Genomic DNA, 12,285 nt, shown 5'->3' with positions numbered 1-12,285 from the left:
ATCCCGTGGTACCTGGCCACTTGACTAACGATCTTCGGTATAGCTCGATATGTCCCGCTTATAGCGAGGGTCGAGAGCCCGCCATATACTCGCGGGCGATGTTCCTTTTCGACCCCAGCCTGTCTTTCGTGATCCAATACGGCGCCGGCAACCCCGTCTGACTCAAATGCTTCGCATCTCCCCGAACTAGCGACGCAACTGCGACAGAACAACCGAGGATTCGGGGCATGCCATGACCGGTGAAGCCGGCGCTCACAAAGATGCCAGGTTTTCCAGGTACCTCCCCAACCCAGGGCATGAGATCTGAAGAGTAGCCCATGATGCCTGTCCAGATGTCCGTGATCCTCGCCTGCGAGTCTTCCCAGCCGTGAAACATTCGCTGCATGTAGCCAGTGAAGTATTTCTCAGCACCGGGGATCAATTGTGAATCATCAGTGTTGTTACGCCAGTAGGAGTCGTTCAGGAGGACGACTTGTTTTGCGCCACCAACGACGATACTGCCGTCTGTCTTACTGATCAGATAGTCGTACTCCTGGGGCCCGTACCTGATGCTATACGTGTTGTTCAGGTGAGGGGCCGTCTTTCCCAGCTCCGGCACGGCGATTCTGCATGCGACTCCTCTAGCTGGGGTGATTTTGTCGCCAAATTCGGGCAACAATGCCGACAGATATGCATTCGTAGCCACGATGACTTTTCGCGCTCTGATTTCTCCTCGGGGAGTTCTCAGAATCCATCGTCCATCGCTGGCAGGTGCGTCCGAGATCGCTGTGACGGGAGTATTTGCTTGAATGTTCGCTCCCCACTCCAGGCAGCGGCGGAGAAGATGGGAGACCAGTTTGTAAGGCCAAATCGATCCCGCGGTGAATGTAAAGGCGGCGAGCGCCCCTTTGACCCCCGAAACCTGCTCGGCCTTCTTGGGGTCTCCAATGAAGTGGAGGTCATCTGGGAAACGATATCCTCTGGCTTTCATGTCCGCATACGCCGCGATCGTGGGTTCGGCAACTCGACGGTCAACAAACACATCGATGGCTCGTGTGAGTTCGAAATCACAATCGATCTGCTCCTTCTCAACCAATCTCTTGACGTCCGTGACTTGCTGCGTCTCAAACCTCGTCAACTCCTCCGCGACTTGCGGCCCATACATCCTTTCGTAGAGCGCTGCATTGAAATAGACATCGGGCTTGAGATGCCCGCCATTGCGCCCCGTGGCTCCCGAGCACACGTCTCGGGCTTCGAGTATCACGACTGAAGGTCTCTTGCCATCGTCCTTCTCGAGGATGTGGTAGGCACAGGCAGCGCCGACATACCCTGAACCAATCACCACGACATCGGCCTCTTGAGGGAGGTACTCGGTTGTGCGATGTTTCGACAGATTGGATGCGTACGAGAGCCAATACGGCGGCATCGGGTTGGCCTGGGGCAGCGGCATGTTGCTATTACTTCCAAACAAGACTTGTAAGCGAGAACAATATCCACGAACGAGTTCAAGCTTTGTTGTTGGCAACATCAAGATGTTTCTTGGCCTTCGGATGTTGAAGCAAACCACGACGAACAGCGGAAATGTCCGCACCGAGGGCGGGTAATGGGGCGATAAGGTCGAGGTCGAGGCATGGCGACATCGACGCCCTTTTGTGCCACCACGAACGTGTATTCAAGAGATGGATTACGATCCAGCAATGTGGGCAATGTCGAGGACGAGATGGACGATGTGACCAGATGGTTGCAGGAATCACCGGTGCTGAGGAGTGTCACGTGGCGGTTCTATCAGGCTGTGATCTTTGATAGTAGATTGAATTTACTGTCTCATAAATAGACATGTGAGACAAGGAACATCAAGCCCAGCGTAGGGAGATGGTCAATGGGCTGCATATATACATATCTGACTTGACCATTCCTCGCCGCCAAGCGGAAGCAAGAGACTCAACGTTCAAGAAATCTGCCAGATCGCCGCCAGCCTTGTCCGGTGTGCGTCTTCCCCAGTTTGACCCTCGATGAACTTTTCCTCCAGGACAGAAGACGGTTGCAAAGCTACATCCGCTGGTCATGAATGCTGGCTACTCGTGTCTCCCTTGTCCTTTTTCCGATTCATCAGACTCGAACTCCGCCCGCGACTCTCCTGTCCCAACGTCATGGCTCTGAATCTATTGGTGCCACCGGCCGGACTCTCGATTGACGTGCCGCTTCCCTCGAGTTTCCCTATTCGGGCCGTCAGGGTGGTATTCTCTCTCTGCAGTTCCCCGATCTGGCGGGTGAGCATTTCTTGCTCCTTTTTCAGGAGCTCCAGCTCGGCTCTTGCCTCGTCCCGTTCTCTGGCTAGACGTGACTTTTCGTCCTTGTCAACTTGTTTGCGTTTCTTCTCCTCCAGTTTCTTCGCCTCTTTCTTTCTCTTCTGCTCCAGTTTGGCAACTTCTTTGTGATACCTTTCTTCATGTTTCTTGAGTTCCCGCTGGTGTTTCTCCTCCGCCTTCCTCAGTGCGTGCTGCTCCTTTTCCGTGTCTTTACTCGCTTGGCTTGTGAGCTTTTCACGCTGCTTTGCAAATTTGGCATCCACGGCTGCCTTGCGTTCCGAGAGTCTCGCCATTTCTTTGTCATGCTGCTGGAGGAGTAGACTGTCGGTCTGCTCCGAGAGGGACTTGGAAGAAACTGAGGGGGATTCTTCGGACGTCAGGTGCGAGTCGGCAGACGCAAATGAAGTGGTTGAAATCGTGGAGGCGTCATCGTCGTCGCCATCCGGATTATCCCCTTGCTGTATTTCTTCCTTGGTTATATCCTGCTGGCCATCGACTTCGGGGTTCCCAATTTGAGGTAGATGTTCGCGGACTGTCTGTGGAGCGTACGAGTTGATGGCGGCCGTCACCGTATTCAACAAACTGGAAGATGAGGCGGGCGTATCCGGCGGAGATTCAATTGAGCCACTCTCATCTAACACTGGTGCATGAGCAGCCGACGCTTTCGGTGTACTGGGTGGTGATTGCCCAATGGCTTGAAGGCTCTCCTCGTGTTCCTTAATCCCAGCAAGGGTCCCGTTTGCTTCCCAGCTGGCAAAGCTTTCACGCCGCCGGCCATTAGGTCGTTGTTCGGTCCTGTCAGCGTCATCTTCGTCGTCCTCTCTTTGACAAGCCCAGTCCAGGAACTTCAGGGCGTCTGCACAAATGCTTGCAGGAGTGCCCCTCTCGACCATGAATCGAGGAACACTGCCCCCTGGATCGCTTCGAGTAACCATGATCCATTCAACGGGGTTCTCTTCGGGGTCAAAGGGTTCAGCGGGATCAGGAGTTCTGATAGGACTCCCAGGGGCATCGACCGTAACGCTCCTCTTTCTGCTGCCTGGAGAGGGTTCCCTGAGTCCCGAGCCGTGGGTATCGACTCTCAAATGTCTATGGTCGTCCTGGTGGTGCGGGTCAGCGTCCGTTGCGTGCTTCTCTGCATTGTGTCTTAGGACGTCTTTCTCAAGCGACGGTGAGGGTGCTCGATGGTGGCTCAAGTGACCCAAATCCGTCGATGACATAGTGGATTTGAGCTTTCTGGGAACCTCGCGAATGAACTCTACCGATTCATACTGGCCACGAATGAAGCCATTCTGAGGCTGCGTTTCGGGGTGGTCACATGGTTTAGAAACGATCATGTAATGCCGCGGGACCAGATCAGGTGCTTTATGGGAGTCCGCATGGTGCTTAATTGCCTTGGACGATGTAACCAGAAGAGTGACGAAATCACGGGGAGTGGTAGGTCCTGGGAACTGAGCACTGAGGCGATATACTTCGATCTTTCCACGATTTGGCACCGTGATTTCCTCAACCTTCGTCTCTGCGCCTATACCTCTGACATTCCCTTCACCAGGTTTTCCTTGGACAGCGAGCGAAGTGGGAAACTCCCGCTCGAACCCGCGCTTAAAGCGATTGAAGCCAAGCCCTTCATGCACGCTCCTTCGAGCGAACCACGAGCCCTTTCCGTCCTTGCTCGCCAATTTGTAGACAGCTATACCCAGCGGGTTCTCTTTCGCCGCAAGCTTTATAGGCTTCCCCCACTCATGTTGCAGGGCTGCATATTCCGGGGCCGGAGGGGAGCTCCGGGCGGACGAGGTGAATATTTCGGAGGCACTGCTGGCGGTGATTGAGCCCGTGGTGTGTGAACGATGTCGGTGAGTAGGATCAGGATCGGGGATGGGTATGGACTCGACTATCGTCTGGACTTGAGAGAAGAGGTCGGATAAGAAGGGATCTAGCTCATCATGCTTCTGCGGGATGTCCGAGAATCTGCAGGGAGCAAGAGCCTTGAGGGAATCGTGGAGGTTCACCATCATGGAGAGGATCTCCCGAGGCGTTTATATGATCAGATAGCTCTGCCTGCTGGTGAGTGAAGAGCTGTACAGACGAGGTGGTGGCTATGCGGTGGACATTGCGGCAGATGAGGGGCAACTTCAATATGCCGTCACTGCGATTTGAGAGCCGCGGGACAGTAGAGCCAGTCCTTACCGGAGAGGACGGCGAGCTTGGGGACCCGACATCTGATTCGATCTTTGTGAAGTCAATGCGCATAGGCACAAGCTGGGAACAGCAGTTTGGAGTAAATGGGGACACCGCTGATATGAGAAGATGTTGATGATGACTGAGCAACGTGCGGTTGGTTTCCCCCGGTTCATGGTAGTGCCGCGCGCCATTGAGGGTAAAGGTCACGATGACGGGGGCGCACTTCTGAGAAAGGATTACCTGGCAGGTGTTAGTGGGAGACAGACGATCGGTCTTCGATTGGACTGGCGTGGCTGGGCCCGGGAGATGAAGGTCTCTGGGCCTTGGTGCCCCGTTGGTTATCGTCATAGGCGCTTTTAGGCGAGGCCGGGGCGTGGCCACTTGGCTCACTAGCCCACTATGGACTCTGTAGGCTACCTACAAGTACACGTACCAGCCGTGGCCACCATGTTACATAACTGGGCGGGTATCTACTGGGCATGGCTCAGTCAGTGTGGCTGTCGGCTACGCTTCCCCGTGTCGCAATATGGTGCGCTCGTCGCCCGCCCATCCGCTCTCTACAGAGAACATGCGTAGAGACCCGGCCAGGCAGAGTTACCAGCAGGCTCGCGCAGAGTGAGATATATTCCCAGCCACAGTGAGATCTATTTCCGAGACTGTGGTGAGACCGGTCTACAAAGTGGTGTAAAATAAAAGAGAAGGCCAGGAGCCAAGGCAAGGACAGGGGTGTAGAGGTGAAGAGGCAGAGAAGATGTTCATATTTTTAGATTATCTTTATGTATTGAGGCATTACCTCAAGGTCCAGCATCCGATTCTTCTCCATCCAGTGGAGCAAGCTTCCTCGACACCGGGTCGAGGATATAGGAGATGACCCTATAAACCACACTCCATCGTATCCAAGGGACCAAAGACAGTCTCGGGGAGCGCCCATCCAAGTCACGGACTCAAACAGGACGTTCGCACACGCCACAGGCGTGCCATCGAAACACGGCCCCGATCATGCCCTTGGAGCCTCCAAACAGATATCGCGCAGTAAGGCAGCAGTCGTCACATGCCAGACGCGACGTCTCACCACCCTGCCGTTGTTCCCGCTCTCTTCAGTGCCAACCAGTGGCATCATCAGATGTAGTAGGGACGGGTGTCCGAGTTGTGCAGCGCAGAGGACTCGCTTCAGCCATTGCATCACCTCGAGGTCACCACGGCATTGCCAAAAGAGATCCTAGCATGTATCCCAAACCTTGCATACCTGCCGCGAGGCATTCCGATCTTGCGAAAATGCGGGACTGTATCCAACCCAGGGATATCTCTGTGTTCCATCCAGCCAGACCTGCCGCTGATGTATAGTCCAAAACCCACGAACTAATACTCAACATAGGAGATTAGCAGACAAAAAAAAATCAATCACAACGCTTGCTGGAAGATCAACCCTGTCCCAATATTATTCCATGTCCCGTGTCCCGTATAGCCCGTGTCAAATGCAGAGTGGTATCCTTGTGTCGCTAAAGTTCGATCAATTAACTCCTTGCTCAAATGCTCAAGATCTTTGTACCCGCAGACTCGTGCCGCTCCTTATCAGCCGACTGTGGATGTCCTTAAGAAGACAGCTGGTTGACGGCGATCAACCTTGAAGAATATTGTGTAGGCGAAACGGAAGCCGATGTGCTGGATCCGAGTCGTTTACATGGCAGTGGCATACGGCATCGTGTATTCTTGGTACCGATCCCACCCGAACGTGCTCAGGCCCGCAGACGTGCTGCAGGGTTGTGGAGTGAGCATGCTTGGTAGAGGAAGGGGCGCGAATGACGATGTTGTGACTGGAGCGCTGTAGGCAGGAGCACTGTAGTATTGAGATGTATTGTATGCCGCTGTAGAGTAAGGTTGGCTGAAGGAGGGCGTTGGCGATGGGAGTTGGATCTCGTTCACGCCCACGCTCGACCAAATGTTGTGGTGCGAGTCACAAGATGAGACGGGGCTGGGGCTTGACGGGACAATCTTCCATGCCTCGACGGGAGCGGGCTGGATGGCTTGCAGATGCTGTGACGGCCACCATTGTTCCGTGCCCGTCGAGCTGGGGAGCAGAGGAGTAGGGCGGATGACATCGACGATCCTCGGAGGTGGAGGGAGGAGAGGCACGAAGAGACCCATGATGGCGGTGCGCACTTCGTCGCTTCGGCCGCAAAGCAGCTCGCCAGCACCGTCTTCCTCCATGCCTTCCAGGGCGAGGGCGCTCGTCCGATAGACAAACTTGTTGGCCGCCTGCACAAACTCTTCCTGCAGTTTCTTGAGCTGTTGTTCCTTCTCCGACCATTCCCAGGTGTTGGCGTTGGTGTCGACAGAGAAGACTTCCTTGTGATACTCGACCAGCGAATCAATAGTGTCTGTTGTCAGCTTGAAGGCGACCTCGTTCTGCGAGACCATGTCGACATGCACGACGTAGGCCTCAATGTGGATGAGTTGATAGTTGAACAGGGCTTCCACCAGAGGATTGGAATCTTTCCTCAACTCCGTCTCGGGCGCCTTGGGCACCATTAGTGAGCACAGTGACCAGATGGCATTAGGCGATGACAGAGTCTCAGTCAGACATCGAGTGTGCTGAGGCACACTGTTGAGAGGTCGCTTGATCTTGTTGATCCGCTTGAGGGTGGCCGTCAACCAGGGTTCGACCTTTGTGTTGAGCACCACATTGCAGGTCGATCGCGGCGCAAAGGCAGCCGCCGAGGCGGGTAATAATATTGTCGGCATTATGAGTTAACTGAACTTTTTTGTATGGCGATATTCTCTCTCCTACCACGGAGAGATGCAGGGTGTCTTTATTGATCTTCTTCTCACAGAGACATTCGACAATGACGGGGAGGGAAGGGCTGACCAGGCAGAAAGCGACGAGACAATATAAGAGAGGACGTAAAGACGGCTCAGGGTAAATTGGATGAGTGATTGCGTTGATTTGAAGTGTATCTCTGTGGCGGTCCCAACGAGGGAAGTAGTGTGCGCGCCTTGCAGAGAGGGTTCGGAGATGAGGTGTAGGGGAAGAGGTGGTGATGGTGGAGGGAAAGAGTGGTAGAGGGTAGAGGGCAGAGGGCGGGAAGGGCGGGGATGACGAAAAGGGCAAAGAGATAGAAGGAGGAGAGAGCCGTACCTTATATCCAGCAGAGGGAGAACAGTCATGCACGGAAGTGATAGGCTGGAGAGAACAAAGCTAAAGATGGGGACCTGGACGGTCAGGCGCAGCAAGCGTTATGCAGTTGGATGGAGACATGGGTAAAAAGAAAAATTGTGGATACGGGCCCTGCGCAGTCTCCCCATCAGCAAACACGAAAGGATGGGAACCACTTTGGGGGGGGGGGGGGTGACTACTGGTAGGGCCCGAGGAGGGCTTTGGGGGATGCGAGGATGCGAGGATGTGAGGATGTGCGAGGGGTGCAAGGGGAGATAGGATGACCATGGGGGTGTTTCCGAATGGAGTGAGCGAGGAAGCGAACGGGCAAATCAAGCAATCTACAGAATCATGATCTTTGTTGTGAGTAGGAGGAGGAGCAGCAGCAGCAGTAGCAGCAGCAGGAGGAGGCGAGAAGGGCAAAAGAGGCGAATTCGGCAAAGAGCGAACGAAAGAAGAGCAACGGCAAAGGCGACGACACGAGGCGCAGCCGGGGATGCGAGAAAGAGGCAAGTCAGAAGTCACTCACTCACTAGGTACTCCGTACTGACTCCCTCACCTCACACCCAACTCAACTCAACTCACTCTCGGCTCACCCTACGCTCACTCTCTACCCTCTCTCACTCTCTCTATCCTGACCCGCTGCCAGGCGAGGCCGAGAATCAAGGCTTCCCCATTTTTGTCCCCATTGCCATTCGCATCCAGCTTGCCCCCGTCCACTTTTCCACTTTTCCCTTTGGGATTCTCTTTCGCCTCTTTTTCCATCACTCCAAGAACCCACAACCCACAATCCACCATCCACCATCCACCGCAACTCACCGAATGCTATGGCTGGCCACACTGCTGGCTGCATTGCACGGCGTCCCGGTTACGGACGGGCCCCCTCCCTTCCCTCTGATCCCGAGCCTACACCTGCGATGGACGCCGGCGCACCTGAACACGAACCTGGATCTGAACCTGACCTGACCTGCAACTTGCATCTACGCTACTGCACGTTCGACCGACTCGTCCCTGCTGAGCATCAACGGTACACGCCGTGTCTGAGCCCTGCCACTGGCCATTCGTCATCACCCAAAAGTCTCGCCTATGTTCCAGCTCAGGCTGTTTCCCCCCCCCCCCCCCCATCCCCCCCTTCCGAGCTGGGCAGAAAATAATGACACAAAGGACAGAATTGAATTAGCTGCATATGCAAGATCAGACGCTCCTCTCGCCCAGCTTCACCCGTCCTCGTCATGTCACTGGTGCCCTGCTTCCCACGGGCCATCTTGCTTGAAATCAACCATGCTCACTTAAGCGCACCAGCATTGATTGCCAATATCAAGTTTGATCAGGACTTTGTCAAACATGCACACGTGTGCGGAAATTGATCCTGGCCTCGCCCTACGCCGCCCAATGTTGCCCAGCTTCCGCCCATATCCAGTCTCCTGGTCCTGGCCCTGGCCCTGGCCATCATGGCGCCTGGGATCAGCAAGCCGCAAACGGCCAATATCCCCCATCCACTGGCGAACAACCCTCGTCAGCCTGCCCTTGAGACGGCTCTCCCCGAGAGGAAGCGTGCCTTCGAGATGATCTCCCCCCTTCTAGAAAACTACTTGAACCTGAATTGTTCCGAAGCCACCTTTGGTGCCTCGAGATTGCCATCGCTTCCGGCGCAAAGCCCTAGGCGGGCTGGACTTGTTCGTAAATGCATGGCACCTTTTTTTTGCGTGAGGGACCTGATCATCAGGTACGGCCACCCAAGGGGCCTTCAATCTCAAGATTTGTTCAATCACGATTCAGGCATGGCAGGGAGCCGAACTCTCCTGGATCCCTGGAGGCACATCTTCACGTAGCAGGTTGGTGGCATCGTCGGGGGCTGGGGAAGGAGTGAGCTCTCCTGTACTCGCCGTTGGCGCAACTCGTAGACACATGCACAAAACTTCCAAAGCTTTACGTATGCCAGACCTGGGGGCGGTTGTCTCAAGAGACCAGGAGTCTTTAGTCGCCCGTCAATGCGATTTGCAGACCCGAGTTCGTGGTACGATGGCCTTGGTTTCAGCCCAAACAAAAGCCAGCCTCTGGACGCTCGAGGCCTTGGGGTCTGCCAGGGCAAACGAGAATCCGGGCGCAGGCCAGAAGCCCGCCCAGCGGACAGAGTTCAGGAATCTATGTTGGCTGGACTCGGGCGGTTTGATGACTGGCGGAAGGCAAAGAACTGCACAACCAGTCATTGACATTAGAGGTTGGGTTGTTGCCAATCCGCCCGAGTTAGCTGGCGGAGGACAGCTGAGGTGATCCTCGTCGGAAGGCACTTCTGCAAAAGCATTGGCTGCTGATCGCGAACAATGGTGTGGCACTTTATCTCAACATCCCTGCTATGCCCTCCCATTGGTCGCATAGATTCTTCACCTAGCTGTAGCCTAGCATCATGTGACAGCCTCTGGTGCCGTGCCCACCTGTTCGAACGACGGGCAGAACTGGGTCGATGGCCAGAAACCCAAGGTACAAGTCTGTCGCAGCAGCCGCCGACACTTGTTCCTGGATCGACAAGCTGCGTGTTTCAGCCCAGGTATCCCAAACTGTGACGACAGTGCTTCTCCACGAGCAGAGAAAAGGTCAAAAATCGAGAGGCAAGATGCTGATGAGATCGACCAGCCGGGGAAAGCGAGGTTGGAAACAGGGCGGTCCCTGGCTAGGCTGCGGTGGCCCGACCAGGCCTTGTGGCTGTGCACGTGCATGAATAGTTTGCAATGATGGAAACATGGCCTGCCCGGCCTGCACGGCCTCATCCCCTCACGCCTCGTCGGGCTGCCCGATCACGTGGGCGCACTGAGCCTTGTTTGGGTGCACTTGGCTATTCCCGAGGCTCCAAAAGTACCGGCGTACTTTTGCACTGCTTCGCCACCTTTGGTGCTGTCGATCACGAGAGATCCTCATCGCTTCTGACAACTTTCGCCAAGAGCAAGAATCAAAAGTTGGGTATCAAGGATGACGATACACAGCACGCAAGATGCGGGACCGCTGCAACATCTAGTTGGGAGGTCTTGTTATTGTCATTCATTGTGCGCATGCATGCCTGTTGTGCACATCTCCGAGCGGCTAATCACCCACCACCCCCCCAGTATGGTACTCTCTACCAGGCTTTTGCCGGCCTTGGATACTGCAACCGGCGCCCCTTGGTTTCGTGACTGCAACAATGACGTTGTTTGACCAACTGTTTCTCGGCTACGATGAATCGGCGCTCGGTGTGCTTGCCTCAAGTCGACACTGAAATGCCCATATGGTTCGTCGCCGGGCGTGGCCTTTTCCAGAACCAAGATATGTTTAGATCTTGGAAGTCAAGCGAGGTATCATGTCCTGGGCAAATGCAGTTGCTGGTGGGTTTCGGGCTTGGCGCCGTGGTCGTCATGTTTCATCTTACTCGGGTCCATTGCGCTGCCTGCAAGTTGCATTGTCAGCTGAGGTCACTCCAGTTCAGCTCAGAGTCCCGAACAAGATTCTCAATGGCATCCACAAGAGCGCAGTCGAGTGAGGGACAATCGTTCGTCCTGTAATGCAGAGCTGTACCGCGAAGCCTGCGTAAACAATTGTACAACAGACAACACGTTTGTGGTCCTTGACACCGAAAATGACAGGTGAGTTACAGAACGTGGTGCCGATTGCCACGAGTGGGCAGTGTATCCGAACAGACAGCAGCGGGAGCTCCCTTCAATCCGCCTTGCTGGTTGCACAAGACAGTTGCGGCAGGGTACACCCTGAGGCCACCACCCGCGACATGCCCTCTCTGAGACGTTTGCGCTACATTCCCATTGTGCGGATGGGGCCCAGTGTGTTGTGATTCTGCCTCCGCTATCAACAACGCGATGCCTGACCAAGGATCTATTTGGGGGTGTCTTCGACTGTTAGACAATTCGACCGAGAAGTTGCCCGTGCTACAGGTTATGCAGAATTGGGGACACAGAGCGGTTCATTGCCCTCGGGCCAAAGAGCTGGCAACAAGCAAGCAAAGGTTGGAAGATGTGATGGACTTATTATGACTCGGTGAATTCGACAGTCTCTAAAACAGGAAGCCTCTGACCGTTGTTCTACTAACGAAACTGTGCGATGATCAAATGTCCGCTGTTTAACCAACATGCGAGTGCATATATCTGAGCCAGAAAGCGAGCGCATTGAGACGAGTATTGGTCGTGCAGTAGACGAAGAGCACAAGGTTCGTCTTGACCCCAATGATTCCATGCCTCGTCGGGTTCTCTCCTCTGAGGCTACATCGGTTGAAGCACTGGTCAATGAGAGAGAGCTAGCACAAGATGGTAGGCGATCAAGTATCATACTTGAAGTGGCAATGGGCTGTGAACCACGGGCACGAGACCTGAACCGCCATGTGTGGTGTTTTATCAACCCAGACGAGGCTGAGGCATTCCCCCAGAGACTGCCTCCCCTCTCCCCTCTCCCCTTTCCCCAAGACAGCCTTGCTTGCCATGCACTTTGGAAACTCTAGGTGCGGGCAAAAGGGACAAAGGGCAAAGGGGGCCAAAGGCTCAAGGCTCTCAAGGCTGTGTGCCAAGCACGCCGCACCAGCCAGGGTATTTTTAGATCCGTAGGGCCGGGCTGATCTGGCGTGTCGTGCGTGTCTGGCCTTTGGTCGACCCTGTTCGGGGAATTATCCTCCCGCACGTGCAGCTT

General features: G+C 54.8%; 5 protein-coding genes across 5 annotated transcripts; 2 read left to right on the top strand and 3 right to left on the bottom strand.

Annotated features, from left to right (window-relative positions):
• Positions 1 to 58: 58 nt before the first annotated feature.
• PV07_09936 (uncharacterized protein) lies at positions 59 to 1,489 on the bottom strand (the record flags this gene model as incomplete). Its single annotated transcript, XM_016397233.1, has 1 exon — positions 59 to 1,489. Exon 1 carries the CDS (start codon positions 1,427 to 1,429, stop codon positions 59 to 61), a length of 1,371 nt encoding a protein of 456 aa, XP_016244424.1. The 5' UTR covers positions 1,430 to 1,489.
• Positions 1,490 to 1,772: 283 nt separating this feature from the next.
• Positions 1,773 to 4,686, bottom strand: PV07_09935 (uncharacterized protein). The gene is made up of 2 exons (XM_016397232.1): positions 4,476 to 4,686; positions 1,773 to 4,342 (listed from the first exon to the last, which is right to left on the bottom strand). The coding sequence occupies exon 2, from the start codon at positions 4,301 to 4,303 to the stop codon at positions 2,042 to 2,044; it is 2,262 nt and encodes a 753-aa protein (XP_016244423.1). The 5' UTR covers positions 4,304 to 4,342; positions 4,476 to 4,686; the 3' UTR covers positions 1,773 to 2,041.
• A 518-nt stretch (positions 4,687 to 5,204) lies between these two features.
• On the bottom strand, positions 5,205 to 7,567 carry PV07_09934 (uncharacterized protein). Its single transcript, XM_016397231.1, has one exon. It carries the CDS (start codon positions 7,209 to 7,211, stop codon positions 6,147 to 6,149), a length of 1,065 nt encoding a protein of 354 aa, XP_016244422.1. The 5' UTR covers positions 7,212 to 7,567; the 3' UTR covers positions 5,205 to 6,146.
• A 2,674-nt stretch (positions 7,568 to 10,241) lies between these two features.
• PV07_09933 (uncharacterized protein) lies at positions 10,242 to 11,020 on the top strand. The gene has a single exon (XM_016397230.1). The coding sequence runs from the start codon at positions 10,353 to 10,355 to the stop codon at positions 10,788 to 10,790; it is 438 nt and encodes a 145-aa protein (XP_016244421.1). The 5' UTR covers positions 10,242 to 10,352; the 3' UTR covers positions 10,791 to 11,020.
• Positions 11,005 to 12,192, top strand: PV07_09932 (uncharacterized protein). Its single transcript, XM_016397229.1, has one exon. The coding sequence runs from the start codon at positions 11,735 to 11,737 to the stop codon at positions 12,098 to 12,100; it is 366 nt and encodes a 121-aa protein (XP_016244420.1). The 5' UTR covers positions 11,005 to 11,734; the 3' UTR covers positions 12,101 to 12,192.
• The last annotated feature ends 93 nt before the right edge of the window (positions 12,193 to 12,285 follow it).

This window comes from Cladophialophora immunda (assembly GCF_000835495.1).
Source record: "Cladophialophora immunda strain CBS 83496 unplaced genomic scaffold supercont1.6, whole genome shotgun sequence".
NCBI classification, from domain to species: domain Eukaryota; kingdom Fungi; phylum Ascomycota; class Eurotiomycetes; order Chaetothyriales; family Herpotrichiellaceae; genus Cladophialophora; species Cladophialophora immunda.
Note: the sequence above shows the minus strand (reverse complement) of the source record. Positions and strands in the feature narration are given on the sequence as shown.